The 24,933-nt window shown below is 42.5% G+C and overlaps 1 protein-coding gene across 2 annotated transcripts; it reads right to left on the reverse strand.

The window, feature by feature from the left end:
• Nucleotides 1-9,467: 9,467 nt before the first annotated feature.
• On the reverse strand, nucleotides 9,468-24,241 carry nyap1.L (neuronal tyrosine-phosphorylated phosphoinositide-3-kinase adaptor 1 L homeolog). Of its 2 annotated transcripts, none has more exons than XM_041587400.1 (8): nucleotides 24,106-24,241; nucleotides 17,191-18,144; nucleotides 15,945-16,106; nucleotides 15,271-15,557; nucleotides 13,851-14,921; nucleotides 12,492-12,680; nucleotides 12,320-12,399; nucleotides 9,468-12,156 (listed from the first exon to the last, which is right to left on the reverse strand). In XM_041587400.1, the coding sequence occupies exons 3-8, from the start codon at nucleotides 16,064-16,066 to the stop codon at nucleotides 11,905-11,907; spliced, it is 2,001 nt and encodes a 666-aa protein (XP_041443334.1). In that variant the 5' UTR covers nucleotides 16,067-16,106; nucleotides 17,191-18,144; nucleotides 24,106-24,241; the 3' UTR covers nucleotides 9,468-11,904. The 2 variants fall into 2 exon arrangements, with proteins under 2 accessions (XP_041443334.1, XP_018109355.1); XM_018253866.2 differs by having other exon boundaries at nucleotides 17,203-18,144; nucleotides 24,106-24,240.
• Between the last annotated feature and the right edge of the window lie 692 nt (nucleotides 24,242-24,933).

Here is a 24,933-nt window from a genome sequence, read left to right on the forward strand (position 1 = left end):
CTTACTCTCCCCCATCCTCCCTCTTCTCTCCTCTTCTATATTTCTCCTCTCCCCCATTTGTCTCTCTACTCCCTAACCCGCTTTCCCTCTCTCCTTCTGTCTCTCATCCCCTCTCCTTTCCTTCTCTCCCAACTGTTGGCCTTACTCTCCCCCATCCTCCCTCTTCTCTCCTCTTCTATATTTCTCCTCTCCCCCATTTGTCTCTCTACTCCCTAACCCCCTTTCCCTTCTCTCCTTCTGTCTCTCATCCCCTCTCCTTTCCTTTTCTCCCAACTGTTTGGCCTTACTCTCCCCCATCCTCCCTCTTCTCTCCCCTTCTATATTTCTCCTCTCCCCCATTTGTCTCTCTACTCCTGAACCCCTTTCCCTTCTCTCCTTCTGTCTCTCATCCCTCTCCTTTCCTTTTCTCCCCCAACTGTTTGGCCTTACTCTCCCCCATCCTCCTCTTCTCTCCCCTTCTATATTTCTCCTCTCCCCATTTGTCTCTCTACCCTAACCCCTTTCCCCTCTCTCCTTCTGTCTCTCCTTTCCTTTTCTCCCCAACTGTTTGGCCTTACTCTCCCCATCCTCCTCTTCTCTCCCCTTCTATATTTCTCCTCTCCCCATTTGTCTCTCTACTCCTAACCCCCTTTCCTTCTCTCCTTCTGTCTCTCATCCCTCTCCTTTCCTTTTCTCCCCCAACTGTTTGGCCTTACTCTCCCCCATCCTCCCTCTTCTCTCCCTTCTATATTTCTCCTCTCCCCATTTGTCTCTCTACTCCCTACCCCCTTTCCCTTCTCTCCTTCTGTCTCTCATCCCCTCTCCTTTCCTTTTCTCCCCAACTGTTTGGCCTTACTCTCCCCATCCTCGCCTCTTTCTCCCCTCTTCTCATATTTCTCCTTCCCCATTTGTCTCTTACTCCCTAACCCCCTTTCCCTTCTCTCCTTCTGTCTCTCACCCCTCTCCTTTCTCACCCAACTGTTTGGCCTTACTCTCCCCCATCCTCCCTTTCTCTCCCCTTCTATATTTCTCCTCTCCCCCATTTGTCTCTCTAACTCCTAACCACCTTTCCACTTCTCTCCTTCTGTCTCTCATCCCTCTCTTTCCTTTCTCCCCCAAATGTTTGGCCTTACTCTCCCCATCCTCCTCTTCTCTCCCTTCTATATTTCTCCTCTCCCCATTTGTCTCTCTACTCCGAACCCCTTTCCCTATCTCTCCTTCTGTCTTCATCCCTCTCCTTCCTTTTCTCCCCAACTGGTTTGGGCCTTCACTTCTCCCCCATCCTCCTCTTTCTCTCCTTTCTATATTTTCCTCATCCCCCATTTGTCTCTCTACTCCCTAACACGCTTCTTCCCCTCTTCTCCTTCTGTCTCTCATCCCCTGCCTTTCCTTTCTCGCCAACTGTTTGGCCTTACTCTCCCCCATCCTCCCTCTTCTCTCCTCTTCTATATTTCTCCTCTCCCCCATTTGTCTCTCTACTCCCTAACCCCCTTTCCCTTCTCTCCTTCTGTCTCTCATCCCCTCTCCTTTCCTTCTCTCCCAACTGTTTGGCCTTACTCTCCCCCATCCTCCTCTTCTCTCTCCTTCTATATTTCTCCTCTCCCCCATTTGTCTCTCTACTCCCTAACCCCCTTTCCCTTCTCTCCTTCTGTCTCTCATCCTCTCTCCTTTCCTTTTCTCCCCCAACTGTTTGGCCTTACTCTCCCCCATCCTCCCTCTTCTCTCCCCTTCTATATTTCTCCTCTCCCCCATTTGTCTCTCTACTCCCTAACCCCCTTTCCCTTCTCTCCTTCTGTCTCTCATCCCCTCTCCTTTCCTTTTCTCCCCCAACTGTTTGGCCTTACTCTCCCCTTCTGACGTTTGTCTCAGCCAATGCAATGACTTGGGGTGCAGTCACAAGTGTGGGTTGAGGGGAGCATAGGGGCTTATTTTCGGCCTGTTTCGCCATTTATCCACAAGCCCGGTGTGGCCATTGCCTAAATCTACTGGCTGTGATTGGCTCACAATCCAACATTTCTATATCCCAATATGTGGAATACAGTGATAAAAACACCAGTGGGCTCATGCAGAGGTGCATAAGAAAATCCTTCCCCCATGATTCTTTGTTAATAAATATATAAATATCAGGTGACGGCAGCAGAGTAACAATGTGGGTTTCGCATTCCCTAAGGCTTTGCTACGAGGCAGCGGTGACTCTGTTTAGCCCATAACGGTGCAAGTCACATGTGCACCCAAATGAACTGTCGGCTGATGGGTGCCCCTTGTTATTCCTGTGTCTGTGCAACAGATAAGAGTGTTTCTCCAAGCACAGCTCCCCCACCCCACGCCCATCTTATCTGCCCCATTCTGCTGTGTAAATATCATTTCTCTTGTTTTCTGTGCGACACACGGACTAGGATTACAGGATCGCCCCGAGCCTTCCACTTGTGCAGAGGTCACGCCGCAACCTTGAGGCTTTTGTAAAGTTCATTTTTTTTGTTTGTATCAGACACAAGCCCACAAGTCAGGGGGTTATCCAGGCATACATACGGGGTTCACCCTAAAAACAGAAATCATTTCTGAAGATAACACAATTTATAAGATTTAAATTGATTTATGGGGAGTCCTAGGCCTAGTTCTGATTGGCTGAAAGCAGGGCCAAACTGGCAATCTGTGGGTTCAGGCAAATGCCAGAAAGGTGGCTGTAAAATGCCATAGACTCACTATTTATTGGATTGGAGTAAATGTTATTGCTGATGTCATTCCAAATATTCAAAAAAGCCTGGCAATTAAAGTCCAGTAAGTTTGACATCTCTGGTTGGCAAGTCATTTGAAAGCTTGTTAAGGGTTTGCATTCAAGATAATGTTCTTCAGAATAGAATTATAGGTAGGAATCAGCATGACTTTATGAAGCATAGGTCATCTAAGACAAATTTCCTGTTACAAATAAGCACTCACCAAAAAATTGCCCCTACCTGGACTTTAGACTGGGACCCTTAGCTCATAACAAGGTTACAGATATATAGAAACATTGGGGTGTCACCCTGCTATAGTTCCAGGGGTACCCAGGGTACAAATAAACACTCACCCCAAATCTCCCCCTAACTGACCTTCAGACTGGGCCCCCTTAGCTCATAACAAGGTTACAGATATATAGAAACATTGGGGTGTCATCCTGCTATAGTTCCAGGGGTACCCAGGGTACAAATAAACACTCACCCAAAATCTCCCCCTAACTGACCTTCAGACTGGGCCCCCTTAGCTCATAACAAGGTTACAGATATATAGAAACATTGGGGTGTCACCCTGCTATAGTTCCAGGGGTACCCAGGGTACAAATAAACACTCACCCCAAATCTCCCCCTAACTGACCTTCAGACTGGGCCCCCTTAGCTCATAACAAGGTTACAGATATATAGAAACATTGGGGTGTCACCCTGCTATAGTTCCAGGGGTACCCAGGGTACAAATAAACACTCACCCCAAATCTCCCCCTAACTGACCTTCAGGCTGTGTCCCCTTAGCTCATAACAAGGTTACAGATATATAGAAACATTGGGGTGTCACCCTGCTATAGTTCCAGGGGTACCCAGGGTACAAATAAGCACTCACCCCAAATCTCCCCCTAACTGACCTTCAGACTGGGCCCCCTTAGCTCATAACAAGGTTACAGATATATAGAAACATTGGGGTAACAGTCACCCTGCTATAGTTCCAGGGGTACCCAGGGTACAAATAAGCACTCACCCCAAATCTCCCCATAACTGACCTTCAGACTGGGCCCCCTTAGCTCATAACAAGGTTACAGATATATAGAAACATTGGGGTGTCATCCTGCTATAGTTCCAGGGGTACCCAGGGTACAAATAAACACTCACCCCAAATCTCCCCCTAACTGACCTTCAGACTGGGCCCCCTTAGCTCATAACAAGGTTACAGATATATAGAAACATTGGGGTGTCATCCTGCTATAGTTCCAGGGGTACCCAGGGTACAAATAAACACTCACCCCAAATCTCCCCCTAACTGACCTTCAGACTGGGCCCCCTTAGCTCATAACAAGGTTACAGATATATAGAAACATTGGGGTGTCACCCTGCTATAGTTCCAGGGGTACCCAGGGTACAAATAAGCACTCACCCCAAATCTCCCCCTAACTCACCTTCAGACTGGGCCCCCTTAGCTCATAACAAGGTTACAGATATATAGAAACATTGGGGTGTCACCCTGCTATAGTTCCAGGGGTACCCAGGGTACAAATAAACACTCACCCCAAATCTCCCCCTAACTGACCTTCAGGCTGTGTCCCCTTAGCTCATAACAAGGTTACAGATATATAGAAACATTGGGGTGTCACCCTGCTATAGTTCCAGGGGTACCCAGGGTACAAATAAGCACTCACCCCAAATCTCCCCCTAACTGACCTTCAGACTGGGCCCCCTTAGCTCATAACAAGGTTACAGATATATAGAAACATTGGGGTAACAGTCACCCTGCTATAGTTCCAGGGGTACCCAGGGTACAAATAAGCACTCACCCCAAATCTCCCCATAACTGACCTTCAGACTGGGCCCCCTTAGCTCATAACAAGGTTACAGATATATAGAAACATTGGGGTGTCATCCTGCTATAGTTCCAGGGGTACCCAGGGTACAAATAAACACTCACCCCAAATCTCCCCCTAACTGACCTTCAGACTGGGCCCCCTTAGCTCATAACAAGGTTACAGATATATAGAAACATTGGGGTGTCATCCTGCTATAGTTCCAGGGGTACCCAGGGTACAAATAAACACTCACCCCAAATCTCCCCCTAACTGACCTTCAGACTGGGCCCCCTTAGCTCATAACAAGGTTACAGATATATAGAAACATTGGGGTGTCACCCTGCTATAGTTCCAGGGGTACCCAGGGTACAAATAAGCACTCACCCCAAATCTCCCCCTAACTGACCTTCAGACTGGGCCCCCTTAGCTCATAACAAGGTTACAGATATATAGAAACATTGGGGTGTCACCCTGCTATAGTTCTAGGGGTACCCAGCAGATCATATTAATAGCAGGATGTTTCCCGTGTGAGTTAAGTACATATTAGTTATTGTGTATAAACATCAGTTTGTATCTGTCAGTGTATTTTGTACAAACACAGCCCTGTGTATATATCACATACATGTCACACGCATATGTCACACACACTGTACTGACTACACATGGCACTAGTGATGTCTATTCCCAGAATGCTGTGCTAAACAAGTAACTGACTCACATCCAGTCCTATTTATTTATACAGGAGTTTATGTCTGAGATCTACAGAGAGTTCCCCAATAACCAGCAGGGGGCAGAATGGCACAGACATGACTTCTCCAAATTGCTATTTATTAAAGCACTAAGAGATCATTTTGAAACAAGTAATTAACTATAAAAGCCACAATCACATTAATTACTAGTTTCTGTGACTATACCCATAAACAGCAATAAAATCAGCACCATTTCTAACAACCTCATGTGATTGGATAGTGAGAAAGGCTCCAAACTGCAGGATTTTGATCATTTACTTGTAAAATTTAGTATCACAAATAACACACGGGAATAATTATTCTTCCCCCAAGATGGGCTCAGCCTGCAGCCTTGTGCCTTTATATGGTCACAGAACAACCCCTCAGTGACTTCTAATATCCTTATCATTTACAGTAGGGGGTACATTATCCCTTATAATACATGAGTGATACTCAGAGTTCCCTGTATAACTCAGCCTGCAGCCTTGTGCCTTTATATGGTCACAGAACAACCCCTCAGTGACTTCTAATATCCTTATCATTTACAGTAGGGGGTACATTATCCCTTATAATACATGAGTGATACTCAGAGTTCCCTGTATAACTCAGCCTGCAGCCTTGTGTCTTTATATGGTCACAGAACAACCCCTCAGTGACTTCTAATATCCTTATCATTTACAGTAGGGGGTACATTATCCCTTATAATACATGAGTGATACTCAGAGTTCCCTGTATACTCAGCCTGCAGCCTTGTGTCTTTATATGGTCACAGAACAACCCCTCAGTGACTTCTAATATCCTTATCATTTACAGTAGGGGGTACATTATCCCTTATAATACATGAGTGATACTCAGAGTTCCCTGTATAACTCAGCCTGCAGCCTTGTGCCTTTATATGGTCACAGAACAACCCCTCAGTGACTTCTAATATCCTTATCATTTACAGTAGGGGGTACATTATCCCTTATAATACATGAGTGATACTCAGTTCCCTGTATAACTCAGCCTGCAGCCTTGTGCCTTTATATGGTCACAGAACAACCCCTCAGTGACTTCTAATATCCTTATCATTTACAGTAGGGGGTACATTATCCCTTATAATACATGAGTGATACTCAGAGTTCCCTGTATAACTCAGCCTGCAGCCTTGTGCCTTTATATGGTCACAGAACAACCCCTCAGTGACTTCTAATATCCTTATCATTTACAGTAGGGGGTACATTATCCCTTATAATACATGAGTGATACTCAGAGTTCCCTGTATAACTCAGCCTGCAGCCTTGTGCCTTTATATGGTCACAGAACAACCCCTCAGTGACTTCTAATATCCTTATCATTTACAGTAGGGGGTACATTATCCCTTATAATACATGAGTGATACTCAGTTCCCTGTATAACTCAGCCTGCAGCCTTGTGCCTTTATATGGTCACAGAACAACCCCTCAGTGACTTCTAATATCCTTATCATTTACAGTAGGGGGTACATTATCCCTTATAATACATGAGTGATACTCAGAGTTCCCTGTATAACTCAGCCTGCAGCCTTGTGCCTTTATATGGTCACAGAACAACCCCTCAGTGACTTCTAATATCCTTATCATTTACAGTAGGGGGTACATTATCCCTTATAATACATGAGTGATACTCAGAGTTCCCTGTATAACTCAGCCTGCAGCCTTGTGCCTTTATATGGTCACAGAACAACCCCTCAGTGACTTCTAATATCCTTATCATTTACAGTAGGGGGTACATTATCCCTTATAATACATGAGTGATACTCAGTTCCCTGTATAACTCAGCCTGCAGCCTTGTGCCTTTATATGGTCACAGAACAACCCCTCAGTGACTTCTAATATCCTTATCATTTACAGTAGGGGGTACATTATCCCTTATAATACATGAGTGATACTCAGAGTTCCCTGTATAACTCAGCCTGCAGCCTTGTGCCTTTATATGGTCACAGAACAACCCCTCAGTGACTTCTAATATCCTTATCATTTACAGTAGGGGGTACATTATCCCTTATAATACATGAGTGATACTCAGAGTTCCCTGTATAACTCAGCCTGCAGCCTTGTGCCTTTATATGGTCACAGAACAACCCCTCAGTGACTTCTAATATCCTTATCATTTACAGTAGGGGGTACATTATCCCTTATAATACATGAGTGATACTCAGTTCCCTGTATAACTCAGCCTGCAGCCTTGTGCCTTTATATGGTCACAGAACAACCCCTCAGTGACTTCTAATATCCTTATCATTTACACTTCTATACTGAGTTATACAGAACTGGGGGAATATTATGGTGAAACAAGGACTAGAAATAAAAGCGGACTCAGTCTCATAACTTTACTTTATTCTCTATTCTGTAAACAGGTTCATTCATTTTGGCCGCAAACAGCACATTTTTGTTTCCTTCCATCGAAACATCAGAAAGCGAATGTGGAAATAGATGAAGATAATGTCAAATAAAGTGCAGAAAAGGCAACGGTTCTGCTCTGACTACCGGCAGAATGTTCACTACCAACACGGGAGCACATACTTAATGCAGGGAGTCGTGAGCCGCCAGTTCAATGCAACAACATTATGCCGAGAGAGAATCATAGAAAACAGTTAAATAGGAGGAAATATTAGAAAATGATAAGAAAGTTACATTCATGATGAAACAAGGTGCCAGAGGAAAATACATTCATTAAAACCCCCAAATTTGTTTTAAAAAAAATATCCACAAATAATTCATGAGAAGCACAATAAAACATTCGTTCCTTATCTGACACGGAATCCATGGCAACTGGAGAGAGTTAATAACATAAAGCGAGACCATGGCATTCTAATGGTAACTGGCTTTTACTTTGCTATCCGGTTGCTACGGAACCACTTGCCCTAGCAACCAGGTGGTTGAAACAAATAGGAGTTTCATAGGGGAGATAAATAGAAACTGAACATTAAATTAGGAAAACGAAAAAAAAAATGACCAATTGCAAATCACCTTAGAATCTCAATGTCAAGTATGGAGCTTTCTGGATAACAGATCCCATAGCAGAACTGCTCATTTGTTACCGTTCTAATTCCAGTGTATTTCCAGATTCAAGAAAATCGCAGGGGAAAAAAAAATTGTGAATTTGAACATTTTCCAATTTCAGTTTTTCTGAATTATTTTTGAGATATAGCCATCAAACATCGAAATTAAAGTATTCGGCACAAAAAAACTCCAGTCAACGGAGAGGTAGAATTTTTTTCCATATTAATTTCAAGTTTGACTTTTTATTGAAAAAAATGTGTCCGAATCCACAAATTTGAATACATTAGATTAGTGATTCCTTTCCCCCCCCTCAAATTAACATGATTGAGCCTTTCAAATGCTATTTTTTCAGAAATATTTAGGGGGTTATTTATCAAAATACAAATTTTTCTGATTTCTTTTTTTAAAAAAATTCAGACCAAACCAGAATCCACTATTTGACCTTATTTATTATTAAAAAAGCTCAATTGAATCGGATAGAGGAAAAACTTCAAATAAAATTGAGCGAAAACCCGAATCAACAAATTTTTGGGCTTTTTCCTCAAAACGTTCAAAATGTTCAGGAATTTTGCCTGAAATAGTCAGATTTTTTGGCTAATTCCAGAACAGACAAGAGAAACTTTTAAATTGATAGGGACCTCTCCCCTTGATCCCCAGTATATACAACCTCGGCAGGCCTGAGATGCCAGACTTTTTCTATCCTAAAAATTTCATTAAAAATTCTGTTTTTTTTTGTAAAAAAAACCCTCGAATTTTTTTAGAAATATGCGTCCGAATCCAGAAATTTGAATAGATTAGAAATCAAATTTTTGTATCAGTCAAAAACAAAATCTTGCAAGATTGGAAACTTGGCAGCTAAAGTTGGGATTTGCTTTCAACATTCAATTTCATTTACAGTTTTTACATTTTTATGGTAAAAGCTGAATTTTAAAAAAATTAATACAATACTGTGATTTTCAAAGTGATTCTTTTTTTTTCACCCTCAAATGAACATGATTGAGCCTTTCAAATGCAGAAATATTTAGGGAGTTATTTATCAAAATACAAATTTTTCCGATATATTTTAAAAAAAAAGTCCGACTAAACTACAATCCACAATTTGACCTGATTTGAGTCGCCATTGTTTGTAGAAATGAATGGAATATTGGGATTTCAATGCTTAAAGAACTGAAACAGAAAACAGATTGAATGGTGAATCTCTGCCTCCCACTGGTTTCAGCTGCTGAAGTTTTTTCAATGAAAAATTTTTAATTCAATTTCACAACATTTTTTAACCATGATTTGCTTGAATCGCGTCGAAAACTCCAAAAATTCAGGTTTGCTAAAATTGTTCTCTAGAAATAAATATAAAAAGAATCAATAATTTCGATTTCGTTTGTGAAACACAATTTATACTCTAGAAATAAGTTAAGTAAAAATAAATAAATAAAATAGAAAAAAAATATAAAATAGCAAATACATTCAAACAATGGCAATTCCGTCACATTTTTCTTCAGGTTACCGTCAGAGAATTAAGCGGCCAATGAAATGCCGGAGAGACAATAAGCAACCAATTATGGCAGACGTAGGATTTAAAGAGGCAAACGGAATTGATGTTACAATCTTTTTAACCCTTCGGTTCCTCCTCTGTACAAAAGTGTTTCATTTTTACCGTTTATATACATGGATAAATATTGTAAATCTTTTTACAGTTTCAGGAAAAAAAGATACTAAAAAGCGATATGTACGATGATTATGTATTTGTAGGAATTTTCTAGTAACTCAAAAAAGTCCCAGTAAAAAAAAGATTTTTTTTTCCCCATAAGCTGGAGCAGAATATGGTCCGTTCTGAGAGGGCAGTTGCCTAAACCTTCCAGAAGGGGGTCAGATGAGCATTAGCAGCCTGGGGTCCTCCATGTCTGCCTCAAATACAATAACTTTCAGGACCCCCCACAACCAATTGTTCTGGTTCCAAGGTCCAATCTACAACTCTAAAGAAGCTCAAACCTATCTCAGATGTCCTCCAATGAGACCATCACTCATCCTCCCTTTATTCTGAGTGTCACTCAGTGTCTCACACTCACTTTATGTTTCCCTTGAGATCTGGGTGTCACTCAGTGTCTCACACTCACTTTATGTTTCCCTTGAGATCTGGGTGTCACTCAGTGTCTCACACTCACTTTATGTTTCCCTTGAGATCTGGGTGTCACTCAGTGTCTCACACTCACTTTATGTTTCCCTTGAGATCTGGGTGTCACTCAGTGTCTCACACTCACTTTATGTTTCCCTTGAGATCTGGGTGTCACTCAGTGTCTCACACTCACTTTATGTTTCCCTTGAGATCTGGGTGTCACTCAGTGTCTCACACTCACTTTATGTTTCCCTTGAGATCTGGGTGTCACTCAGTGTCTCACACTCACTTTATGTTTCTCTTGAGATCTGGGTGTCACTCAGTGTCTCACACTCACTTTATGTTTCCCTTGAGATCTGGGTGTCACTCAGTGTCTCACACTCACTTTATGTTTCCCTTGAGATCTGGGTGTCACTCAGTGTCTCACACTACCTTAATGTTTCCCTTGAGATCTGGGTGTCACTCAGTGTCTCACACTCACTTTATGTTTCCCTTGAGATCTGGGTGTCACTCAGTGTCTCACACTACCTTAATGTTTCCCTTGAGATCTGGGTGTCACTCAGTGTCTCACACTCACTTTATGTTTCCCTTGAGATCTGGGTGTCACTCAGTGTCTCACACTCACTTTATGTTTCCCTTGAGATTTGGGTGTCACTCAGTGTCTCAGACTCACTTTATGTTTCCCTTGAGATCTGGGTGTCACTCAGTGTCTCACACTCACTTTATGTTTCCCTTGAGATCTGAGTCTCACACTCACTTTATGTTTCTCTTGTGATCTGCATCCCACCTTCAAAGCTCCACTAAACCTTGAGTGGCTTCACTTATCTCCAGATTAGACTGAGCAGACTGACCACCCGCTGTTGCTCTCCAAGTCCCGTGGCCATTAGAAGGCACCAGTTTGCATAAGATGATGATGGGTTTTGTAGGACAGCACAGGAGGCTGCAGCCTTGAACATCATTTAAGAAAATATCTGCAAGCCTCAGAGTTGCACCTTTTGTGGCGCATTCGTGTTGTGGTCTTGGCATGTGATCTACTCTACAAGGCAACACCCCAAGGTGGGACTTCACTGCCTTCATGGTTCTAAGCTCCATGTACCATATGACAAGCTCAGAGTCCATCTCCTGCCAATGCGCCGAGCCTCTTCCATGGGAACACAATTGTTTGGCACAACTCAAGAAACCAGCCCAAGAAACAATGGCTGCCTGGTCCCATCTCTCTCTTTCATGGTGAGCTGTATGTACATATAATACTTCTCCATGTGGGGACACCTTTCCCCCTGCCCAGTGAAGACGCAGAGCACTCCCCACATCATTACATCTTGGCTCTACTCATAAATACAATACTCCAAGCCTCCCTCTTACATTTCTTTTCCATGGCATATTACTAATACCTTAATTACATGCAGATCATGTTTCATCCTCTACTAAGAATCTCCTCTACATTTTGAGACCACACTGTGTCTCCACCCATGGCTCCCTCTTCAGGGTTCCGGCCAGCGTCCCTGGGAGAGATCTCAGGTTGAAGTCAGGCAGAGAAACTCAAATGGCAGTGTCCCACACCACAGCTTGCTGCCGATGGCACGGCGGGGTGCCCCCTTTCTGTCCCTCGGGGACCCTACGCCAGCTGGGCAGAATGGGCAGGCTCTCCTGCTTGCACAATCCCCTCTCCACTCTTGGCTGCCGGGATTTAATCTCATGGCACAGGAATCGCTTCCGTTCAATGACCTCCTGGAGCTTTCCATCTCTATCCTTGCTGGTTGAAGGGACCGGGGGTGTACTCGGCAGCAAGGTCTATGAGGAAAAGGAACCATCAGAGCGAGAAAGATGGGCAAGGGCGGAAAACCCCTAGGGCTTATTCCTAACGCAAACCCCCCCCCCACAACTTTCCTGGATTCCAATTGTTGCCAAAGTGAGAGTGAACTGATCTACTGGTTCAGAAATAGAATGTACCTACCTGGCTCTGCCGCTGAGTCGATGCTTGACGTACCCCGGAGGTTGAGGCAGAGCGACCAAGTCGGTAAATTCCCCCGAGATCTGCAGAGAAGGGAAATATAATAGGAGTGCGTTTGTGAAAAAGGAGACTGGGAAAACATGGGTTTATTAAGAGACGGACAATAAGCACTTACCAGTGGCCCGGTGACAAGATGGGAAGGTTTGACATGGAACTGGGAGCCCTGTTCTGCCTGCTCCACGGCCACTTGCACCATCCAGGCTCTGCTGAGTTCTGACTGGAATTCCTGAACCTCCAGTGCTCTGACTCCCCTTTTCTGGCCTTGCTGGATTCCCATTCCAAACCCGTGATCCATCTGCAATAGCTATGGAGAGACAAATGCATTTATACCACCATTCCTAATTCATTGGAATATTATTACAGTCGCAACTACTCATTCCAAAACATTGCTATATGTATATTGATATGTAGGAGGGTGAAGGCTTTGCCAACTGTTAATTCCTTTAGTCCCCAGGAGGGTTTTGGCCAGCGAGATTTGGTCCTAAATTACAGTTGGGAAGGGGAGCAGGATCCTTTGGCAGTTCAGTATGTGACCATGGGATGTCAGCTTTCCCAGGTTATAAAAAAAGAAGCCCACGTGTACTCAACCTATTTTAGCTTCCCACTTGCTGGAGGGAGTGGTGTGTAAGCTAAAGGGTCTGGAACCGAGGAAGATTCCAGTAGGAGAAGTGCAAGGTTAGATTTGTAACAGTTCACTGTGAGAGACAGGATCAGGGTAGTTAGTAGAGCAGCAGAAGCTCCAATGAGGGGTCAGGTTCAGGGATAACAAGATTCCTGGATTAATACAATATAATTTTCCCAAGTCCTGGGAATTGTTCACCAATGCTGTCAGTACTACCTATGGGTGTTGTAAATACTATCACTGTGATTATTTGAGTAACAACTGATGCGAGAAAGTACTTTTTTTTTGTACCATCTGAAGCAGCACCCACCATTCCAAATTGGTTAACCAGCAGACAGATGGAATCCTCACCAAATTGGATTTTCCAGTCATCTGGGTCACTATTAGTTGATGGGCTTTAGTTCCACCAACTAGTTTAGTTGAGTTAGGAATGGCCAAGTAGGCCAATTCTAAGACCTGATAAACTCGCAAGTAGTGGGGCACAGTAATTGTACTTAATCAACTTAAGGACCTGTTTCAGAACCTGCTCTGTAGTGGTACAGATGATTCATCTCAAACATGCTGGCAGTGGTTAAGCCTGAAGTGGGTGCTCTAACAATTCCCAGCCAAAGTCATGGTGGAGCAGGCTGATGTGTATAGACCTGTGGAGATTGCCTCAGAGATCAGCCAGACTAGTTAGCATGGGCTTCTGTTGCCCCACTGAGGAGGTTAATAGGGCTATAGACACTGATGGTAAAACCACAGTTAGGGAAAAGTGTGGAGCTTCAGGTAAGTCCTGAACATGAACAGCTGGAAAGTGTCTCCCAACACGTTGCAGAGGTACTTAGATGAGCCACACCAGCATTTACTTACGTTCACCAAGTTGGCTTCTTCGTCCACACGACATCCTCCTCTGTAATTCCCAAACTGTACCGCCCCTTTCCTCCTCCACTGTCCCTCCTCGAGTATCTGTGGCCTGTGTTCCTCTGGAGCCCTTCATGTTGTTTTCATATGCTGGTGGCCTCCTGCCTGCAGGATATGTCCAGACAACAGGGGAAGACTGTTCCCTTAGGCCCTGGTGAAGCTGGGCTGAGGGTGGGCGGCTGGGCAACTGTGTTCCTGACACACGAGATGCCGGACAGATGAGTCCAGCCAGCACTGAGATCTCTCGTTCTGTTTTCTCTTCCACCTGTGAGGCTGGAAGTAGGGAATGGGTCACCTTCACGGAAGAGTAGACCATAGTGTAAGAGAGGGACTTGTCTCGGGATTGCCCATGTGGAATGGGAAGCATTGATGTCCCTTTCTCCTGTGTGCAGCCTGAACCACGAGAAATTGGGGTTACAGATTCTGGCCTATGCTGGACTGAGCCCTGTGGGGGCAATGGAGTTGAATGGCTACGAGCACGTCCAGAAGGAGGAAGATGAATGGAAGAGGAAGCAACTGAGGGTGGCAACTCCTTTTGAGGAACTGGCAGCTTGGATGACACTGGGGGACCAGGTTTTGTAACTTTATTGCCCTTGCCTGAAGGGGCTCCCAGTAGTGGAGGACGATGTTGCAGTAAATTTGGGAAGGGAGGGGGGATGTCCACATCAGGTGTCCTGCGTGGTGGGGGGTGACGGCGATGAGGATGTCGCAGATGAGATGAATGGTCTTCATGGACAGGATATTTCATTTCTTCGTAAATGGCCTCTTCCTCTCCATCTGAATCTTCATCTGGAGGAGCTGGGGTCGAAGGTGGAGCGTGCCCTCTTGAAACATTTCCCACCATTTCAATGTAGACCGGCTCTTCGGGGGAGTGAGAGGAAGAGCACGGTAGGATTGCAGAGGTGGAGGCTGGTCGTCTGGCGTAGGTCTCATCAAAGGAGGCTGAAAGGTGTGTATGGGGGCTCCGCTGTGGCTTTTGGGGGGGCATGCGACGGGATTCAGAGGCACTTTTTAGGGACCCTGGAATAAAAAATAGCAGAAGATGATTTACAGAGACTAGGGTACGACATTGCTTCCTTCTCAGTACAATTGTGGAATCTATTGGGAACACATGAACCCAGTACAGATGTACCAATTGGCAAAATGGAATCCTAAAGAGGTAATAAGAGACAAAACTGACCTAATAATGAATTGGCCATGATGGGTGCCAAAGGTTTTGGGCAAGTTCGGTCTATGGAAATACTATATGACTGCAGTTGCCTCAAGGGTTGCAACACTAGTATGTAAAGTCTATAGGTGTAGGGTTTAATCTGTGGCATCTCGGGGGAGGTTGACTTAGCAAGAACAATGTACAGGGGAACCAACTCACCTCCTTCCTTCCTGATCCTCCGTTCATCCTGAACTCTCCCCTCACCGGCAAAGCTGAGTTTGGTGCTGGGATTCCTCTTAGGTTTGGCTGGGGGTCTCCTCCCTGTGGGTCCACTTTCACCCCTACTCTCTTCTGGTGCGCTGCCAACAGAATGACAGGACAGGGAGCGGGGGGGCATGGCATTCCCACTGGAGAGAGGGTCTCGTTCCTGCGAGGCCGGCATCGTCATGAATCCCATTCTGAAGTGGCGGCGGAACGAGGCCATGTCCCGGACCTTCCCTGTATTGCTATGGAACCAAAGGAGAACACTGGTCAAAACACAGGCCCCAACAGAAAATCTGTTATTTCCAGGTCTCTCAGGCCACATGTTGGTTTCTCTCTCTATAGTTTTCCATGCAGTATCTCCACTATGTCTAATAGAAAATGTCTCTCCCACCTCTATGTCTTCCATCCTATATGTCCCATTTTTCTTCTTTCCTCTCTCCCACCCATTCAATAAAGTCTTCTTCCCATACCATATTTTCTCCTCATCACTCATCTCTCTCTAGATTTCTTATCTCATACTTTGCCCGTCTTGAATGTCGCATTTCCCTCTGTTTCCCACCCCTTCATACCCTTCAATCCCATTATCCTCCTTTAATTAACCCAGATGTAGCCCAAATCACCACTTTCACCTTTTTTTTGACTCCTCGTCTTTCTGTCTCCACTCCACTCTACTCTTTCTATACAGGAGATTCATGGCTCCGTTCTTATCAACCCCAAGAATGGTTACCAGGTCAGAGGAACCAGTGGTCATCTTCTGGAGTCTGAACACTAGACCCCCTTTGAAATGGGAACTGCATAGTGAATAGAACAATAACAATAAGAAACATTCTTTCAAACATAATGACAGTAACTTTATTTAGACTTTTTAGGTTTAAACTTCATTCTTCCCTGCCCTAACATTTGGTCAAAGGTCAAGTTTACTTGATAACAGTCTCCCTGCTATAGTTTCAGAGGTACCAAGAGCAGCTCTAAAACTAACCTTCAGACTGGGCCCCCTTCACAAAGTTATCAATATATAGAAATATTGGGGTAGCAGTCACCCTGCTATAGTTCCAGGGGTACCCAGGGTACAAATAAGCACTCACCCCAAATCTCCCCCTAACTGACCTTCAGACTGGGCCCCCTTAGCTCATAACAAGGTTACAGATATATAGAAACATTGGGGTGTCACCCTGCTATAGTTCCAGGGGTACCCAGGGTACAAATAAACACTCACCCCAAATCTCCCCCTAACTGGCCTTCAGACTGGGCCCCCTTAGCTCATAACAAGGTTACAGATATATAGAAACATTGGGGTGTCACCCTGCTATAGTTCCAGGGGTACCCAGGGTACAAATAAGAACTCACCCCAAATCTCCCCCTAACTGACCTTCAGACTGGGCCCCCTTAGCTCATAACAAGGTTATAGATATATAGAAACATTGGGGTGTCACCCTGCTATAGTTCCAGGGGTACCCAGGGCACAAATAAACACTCACCCCAAATCTCCTCCTAACTGACCTTCAGACTGGGCCCCCTTAGCTCATAACAAGGTTACAGATATATAGAAACATTGGGGTGTCACCCTGCTATAGTTCCAGGGGTACCCAGGGTACAAATAAACAGTCACCCCAAATCTCCCCCTAAATGACCTTCAGATTGGGTCCCCTTAGCTCATAACAAGGTTACAGATATATAGAAACATTGGGGTGTCACCCTGCTATAGTTCCAGGGGTACCCAGGGCACAAAAAAGCACTCACCCCAAATCTCCCCCGAACTGACCTTCAGACTGGGCCCCCTTAGCTCATAACAAGGTTACAGATATATAGAAACATTGGGGTAACAGTCACCCTGCTATAGTTCCAGGGGTACCCAGGGTACAAATAAACACTCACCCCAAACCTCACCTTTACAGCACTTGCTGGAGTGGCTTCTCCGCCAGACTTTTCCTTTGTGTGCGGCATCAGTTTCATATGGAATTATCAGTCTTTCAAAATTCTTTTATTCCTAATTTATTCCCACCGCACCCCACAGCTTTGTATAAATCCCCTCCTGTAGATGTTGGAACCTTTCATCCGCACATCATTGAGAAGAGACCTTCTGGGGTCCTACACTGGGCATCTTGCCACTTGGGAATGTTTCAATGGAAGAGCAGAAATCCCGATTATACGTTTCCATTGTCGATGCAAAGTTGGTGAGTGTTGCTCCTTTGCACCCCCTTACTGGGCTATTATTGGGCTATTACTGGGCTATTACTGGGCTATTACTGGGCTAATACAAAGTACTTAGTAGCAGCTTTGTCCAAGCTGATTTTGGATCCAGAACCACAGATAGAGATTCATTTCTGACATGTTTGTCTTAGGAAACGTCACCCCCAAACAAGCAAAATGATTTAGAAGAATTTTCAGTAAAATTTATTGGTGTCTCAGCCCGAAATGGAAGTAAAATGCGTCTCACTTGGGGCAATGGGGTGTTTCTTGAGGGTCCTGCTCAGCACTGGAAACTTATGAATGGAGGGTCTGTATCATGGGCCAGTCCCATTGTGAGCAAATCCTTTCGTGGTGACTTTATTGTTAGAAATTACATTGTAAAGTAGCATGGACCATACCACTTTCACCCCAATGAGGGTGCCCTCCCCAAAGGTTTTGCCATTTTACCCACTTCTTGTGCTACGTAAATCATGAAATCTTCAAAGAGTATCAATGTCCTCATCAGAATATTGGCCAATATACAAGATAGTGAGAGAACATGATAATGACAATAAAATATTCATATCTGAATCCCAGGAATTTCCAGAATTGTCACAAAATATTAGCGGAGATCCCTCTGTTTATCTCAATGAGAGTTTCCTGAAATAAATGTAAACATAAAGAATACACAGTTAGGGAATGCAGGCCAGGGAAAGTATCACTCATGTATTATAAGGGATAATGTACCCCCTACTGTAAATGATAAGGATATTAGAAGTCACTGAGGGGTTGTTCTGTGACCATATAAAGGCACAAGGCTGCAGGCTGAGTTATACAGGGAACTCTGAGTATCACTCATGTATTATAAGGGATAATGTACCCCCTACTGTAAATGATAAGGATATTAGAAGTCACTGAGAGGTTGTTCTGTGACCATATAAAGACACAAGGCTGCAGGCTGAGTTATACAGGGAACTCTGAGTATCACTCATGTATTATAAGGGATAATGTACCCCCTACTGTAAATGATAAGGATATTAGAAGTCACTGAGGGGTTGTTCTGTGACCATATAAAGGCACAAGGCTGCAGGCTGAGTTATACAGGGAACTCTGAGTATCACTCATGTATTATAAGGGATAATGTACCCCCTACTGTAAATGATAAGGATATTAGAAGTCACTGAGGGGTTGTTCTGTGACCATATAAAGACACAAGGCTACAGGATGAGTTATACAGGGAACTCTGAGTATTGTATTATAAGGGATAACAGTCCTGGATAAGCACAGATTGGCCTAATCAGCATCACATTTATATATACCGTATATACTCGAGTATAAGCCGACCCGAGTATAAGCCGAGGTACCTAACTTTACCTACGAAAACTGGGAAAACTTATTGACTCTAGTATAAGCCTAGACACAACTACAGCCCTGTCTCCCAGCAGCGCACATTCTGCCAAAGCGACCCCCCCAGCGATCAACCGGACTTCTTTGCAAAGTTGATGGTGACAGAGAATTTTCAAACGGATTACTGTGTGCATTGTCCCACTGTCCCACTACCATGTGCTGAGGGTGCTGTTTGATATTGCCATCACTGTTAATCTTTCATATAACCAACAGAGGGTGCTGTGTGATATTGCAGTCACTGTTATTCTTTCATATAACCAACAGAGGGCGCTGTGTGATATTGCAGTCACTGTTATTCTTTCATATAACCAACAGAGGGCGCTGTGTGATATTGCAGTCACTGTTATTCTTTCATATAACCAACAGAGGGTGCTGTGTGATATTGCCATCACTGTTAATCTTTCATATAACCAACAGAGGGCGCTGTGTGATATTGCAGTCACTGTTATTCTTTCATATAACCAACAGATGGCGCTGTGTGATATTGCAGTCACTGTTATTCTTTCATATAACCAACAGAGGGCGCTGTGTGATATTGCAGTCACTGTTATTCTTTCATATAACCAACAGAGGGCGCTGTGTGATATTGCCATCACTGTTATTCTTTCATATAACCAACAGAGGGCATTGTGTGATATTGCAGTCAATGTTATTCTTTCATATAACCAACAGAGGGCGCTGTGTGATATTGCAGTCACTGTTATTCTTTCATATAACCAACAGAGGGCGCTGTGTGATATTGCAGTCATTGTTATTCTTTCATATAACCAACAGAGGGCGCTGTGTGATATTGCAGTCACTGTTATTCTTTCATATAACCAACAGAGGGCATTGTGTGATATTGCAGTCACTGTTATTCTTTCATATAACCAACAGAGGGCATTGTGTGATATTGCAGTCACTGTTATTCTTTCATATAACCAACAGAGGGCGCTGTGTGATATTGCAGTCACTGTTATTCTTTCATATAACTAACAGAGGGCATTGTGGGATATTGCAGTCTCTCCCCAAGTGTACTATTGGTATAGGAATGATTAAAAGTGACTAAAATCTCAGCTACTCGGGTCGGGTACCGCTGACCCGAGTATAAGCCGAGGTAGACTTTTTCAGCACATTTTGGATGCTGAAAAACTCGGCTTATACACAGGTATATACGGTATATATATCTAGAGTTTCAGTTGGACTATTATGTTGGGGACATTACCTGCCCAAGTGCCAGTTGTATGAGTACACACACTATATATAGAGTACACACAGTATATATAGAGTACACACACTATATATAGAGTACACACACTATATATAGAGTACACACAGTATATATAGAGTACACACAGTATATATAGAGTACACACAGTATATATAGAGTACACACAGTATATATAGAGTACACACAGTATATATAACGTACACACAGTATATATAGAGTACACACAGTATATATAGAGTACACACAGTATATATAAAGTACACACAGTATATATAGAGTATACACAGTATATATAGAGTACACACAGTATATATAGAGTACACACAGTATATATAGACTAATACACATATATAGAGTACACACAGTATATATAAGAGTACACACAGTATATATAGAGTACACACAGTATATATATATATAAGTATACACAGTATATATAGAGTACACACAGTATATATAGAGTACACACGTACACACAGTTATTATATAGTACACACAGTATATATAAAGTACACACAGTATATAGAGTACACACAGTATATGTAGTACCCACACAGTATATATAGAGTACACAGTATATATAGTACACAGTACCACAGTATATGTAAAGTATACACAGATATTATAGAGTACACACAGTACACAGATATATTGAGTACACACAGTATATATTAGAGTATACACAGTAGAGTAACACAGTCACACAGTATTATAGAGTTTACACACAGTTATTTATAAGTACACATATATAGAGTACACACAGTAATTAGAGTACACAGTATATATAGATACACAGAGTACAGTACACAGTACCACAGGTATTATAGTTATATAGAGTACACACAGTATATATATAGAACACACAGTATATATAAAGTACACACAGTATATATAGAGTACACACAGTATATATAAAGGATACACAGTATATTTGGAGTATACACAGTATATATAGAGTACACACAGTATATAGAGAGTACACACAGTACACAGTATATATAGAGTACACACAGTATATATAGAGTACACATAGTATATATAGAGTACACACAGTATATATAGAGTACACACAGTATTATATCAGTATATAGTAGTACACACAGTATATATAGGTAACACAAGTATATAGAGAGTACACACAGTAATATATAGAGTACACACAGTATACACAGTATTATAAGTACACACAGTATATATAGAGTACACAGTATATATAGAGTACACACAGATATATATAGCAGTACACACAGTATATAGGGTAAAGTATATAGAGCACACACAGTATATATAAAGTACACTCAGTATATATAGAGTACACACAGTATATATAGAGTACACACAGTAGATATTAGAGCTACACACAGTATATATAGAGCACACACGAGTATATATAAAGTACACTCAGTATATATAGAGTACACACAGTATATATAGAGTACACACAGTATATATAGAGTACACACAGTATATATAGAGCACACACAGTATATATAGAGTACACACAGTATATATAGAGCACACACAGTATATAGAGAGTACACACAGTATATATAGAGTACTCACAGTATATATAGAGTACACACAGTATATAGAGAGTACACACAGTATATATAGAGTACACACAGTATATATAGAGCACACACAGTATATATAAAGTACACTCAGTATATATAGAGTACACACAGTATATATAGAGTACACACAGTATATATAGAGTACACACAGTATATATAGAGCACACACAGTATATATAAAGTACACTCAGTATACGTATATAGAGTACACACAGTATATATAGAGTACACACAGTATATATAGAGTACACACAGTATATATAGAGCACACACAGTAATATATATTAAGTACACACAGTATATATAGATACAGTATATATAGAGTATACACAGGTATATTAGAGTACACACAGTATATAATATAGAGTCACAGTATTATAGAGTTCACACAGTATATATTGGAGTATACACAGTATATAAAGTACCACTGTATATATTAAAGGATACACAGTATATATGGAGTATACCAGTAATAGAGGTACACAACAGTACACAGTATATATAGAGTACACACAGTATATATAGAGTACACACAGTAATATAGAGTACACACAGTATATATAGAGCACACACAGTATACACACAGTATATAGAGAGTACACACATATATAGAGAGTACACACAGTATATATAGAGTACACACAGTATATATAGAGTACACACAGTATATATGAGTACACCACAGTAGTATATAGAGTACACACAGTATATAAAGAGTATACAAATAGTATATTAGAGCACACCACACAGTATATATAAAGAACACACGTATTATATAGAGTACCACAGTATATATAACACAGTATATATAGAGTACACACAGTATATAGAGTACACACTACATAGAGTATAACACAGTATATATAGAGTTACACACAGTACACATATATAGAGTACACACAGTATATATAGAGTACACACAGTATATAATAGAGTACACACAGAGTACAACAGTATTATATAGTACACACAGTATATATAGAGTACACACGTATATATAGAGTCACACCAGTATATATGATATACACGAGATATATAGAGTACAACAGTATAATATAGAGTTACACACAGTATATATAAGAGTCACACAGTATTTATAGTACGAACAGTTATATATAGAGTACACACAGTATTATAAAGAGTACACACAGTATATAATAGAGTACTCACAGTATATATAGAGTACACACAGTATACCTATAGAGTACACACAGTATTTGAGTACACTAGTATATATAGAGTACACAGTATTATAAAGTAGCACACAGTATATATAGAGTACACACAGTATATATAGGAGTACACACGTATAATATTAGGAGTACACACAGCAAGTACACACAGTTATATTAGAGTATACACAGTATATATAGAGTACACACAGTATATATAGAGTATACACAGTATATATAGAGTACACACAGTATATATAGAGTATACACAGTATATATAGAGTATACACAGTATATATAGAGTATACACAGTATATATAGAGTACACACAGTATATATAGAGTACACAAAGTATATATAGAGTATACACAGTATAAATAGAGTATAGCCATAGGATTATGAGGGGCCTATCCCTAGCAGAGAGCTGAGACAGCTGAATCCCAGCACGGACATGCTGCAGTACAGCCATTCTAACACACACACACATATACACACACATATATACACACATATACACACGGGGCAAATAGAAGACAAGGAATGAGCATATCCCAGGGGCCACTCACATTCCTCGTGCCATCATATTCTGTTTGTATCAAGAGAATGGCCCAAATGACATTCCTTCATCCAACCGCACCCAGTCCCCTCCAGCTTCCGGGTGTACCTGTGTGTGTGTGCGACAGTGAGTGTGACAGTGAGTGTGACAGTGAGTGTGACAGTGAGTGTGTGTTTGTGCAACAGAAGATGATATTGAGTCAGTAGGGAGAGCCACTGAGTAATGAGATATTGAACATCAATAATAGCAGGGCCCAGTACCGTGTGTGTCAGATGCTGCATGTGATAATGTGTGTATTTGTGTATATACAATATGTGTGTGTGCTGAAAGAGATAGAGGGGCCAATATACTAACTCAAAACAGTAAGCAACCAATTAGCAATTAGCCTTGACCTTATTTCTGTGGATAGAAAAATAATAGCAAATCTCTGCTCAGTGTGTATGGATGTGTGTACATGTATCTGTGTTTTTGTGTATATAGGTGTTTGTGTGTTTATGTGTATATGTATGTGTATATACATGTGTGGGTGTCACTGTGTGTAGATCAGTGTCTGTGTTTATTATGCTCAGCCGCTTATTGGCATCTTTGTTACTGTGTGTGATTGTGTGTGTGTGATTGTGTGTGATTGTGTGTTTGTGCACTGGGGGAGCATTAAGCTGGTGAATGAGGAGAATATGAGATCCTGGCCCCAGTAATACTCACAGCAGAACGTGGCTCAGGCCGATGTTGTCTTGGTGGCCCCGGTCCCGGTGTTGAGGATCAGGCTGAGAAATGATGGAGGGGAGGGGGAGGTGCAGGAGATGGTGGGGAGGGGAGTGGAGGGAGGGGGAGCTGGTCCTGAGAGCTCAATGCGGCTCTGCCTCACTCCTCTCACCTACTGTATCTCTCTCCTTCATCCCTTCCTCATCCTCCTCTCACCTACTGTATCTCTACTTCATGCCTTCCTCATTCTCCTCTCACCTACTGTATCTCTTCTTCATCCCTTCCTCATTCTCCTCTCACCTACTGTATCTCTCCTTCATCCCTTCCTCATCCTCCTCTCACCTACTGTATCTCTCCTTCATCCCGTCATCCCTTCCTCATCCTCCTCTCACCTACTGTATCTCTCCTTCATCCCTTCCTCATCCTCCTCTCACCTACTGTATCTCTCTCCTTCATCCCTTCCTCATCCTCCTCTCACCTACTGTATCTCTCTCCTTCATCCCTTCCTCATCCTCCTCTCACCTATTGTATCTCTCCTACATCCCTTCCTCATCCTCCTCTCACCTACTGTATCTCTCCTTCATCCCTTCCTCACCCTCCTCTCATCTACTGTATCTCTCTCCTTCATCCCTTCCTCATCCTCCTCTCACCGACTGTATCTCTCCTTCATGCCTTCCTCATCCTTCTTTCACCTACTTTATCTCTCCATCCCTTCCTCATCGTTCTTTCACCTACTGTATCTCTCGCCTTCATCCCTTCCTCATACTCCTCTCACCTACTGTATCTCCCCTTCATACCTTCCTTATCTTCCTCTCACCTACTGTATGA

Source organism: Xenopus laevis, chromosome 3L (assembly GCF_017654675.1).
Source record: "Xenopus laevis strain J_2021 chromosome 3L, Xenopus_laevis_v10.1, whole genome shotgun sequence".
Taxonomy (NCBI): domain Eukaryota; kingdom Metazoa; phylum Chordata; class Amphibia; order Anura; family Pipidae; genus Xenopus; species Xenopus laevis.

Excerpts from the sequence above, each read along its gene's own strand:
- nyap1.L (XM_041587400.1), bottom strand. The coding sequence starts at position 16,066 with ATGACCACTGGTTCCTCTGACCTGGTAACCATTCTTGGGGTTGATAAG. Across the intron at positions 15,558-15,944 it reads GACGAGGAGTCAAAAAAAAG|CAATACAGGGAAGGTCCGGG; the intron begins GTGAAAGTGGTG and ends TTGGTTCCATAG. Across the intron at positions 12,681-13,850 it reads AAGAAGCCAACTTGGTGAAC|CTATTGCAGATGGATCACGG; the intron begins GTAAGTAAATGC and ends GTCTCTCCATAG.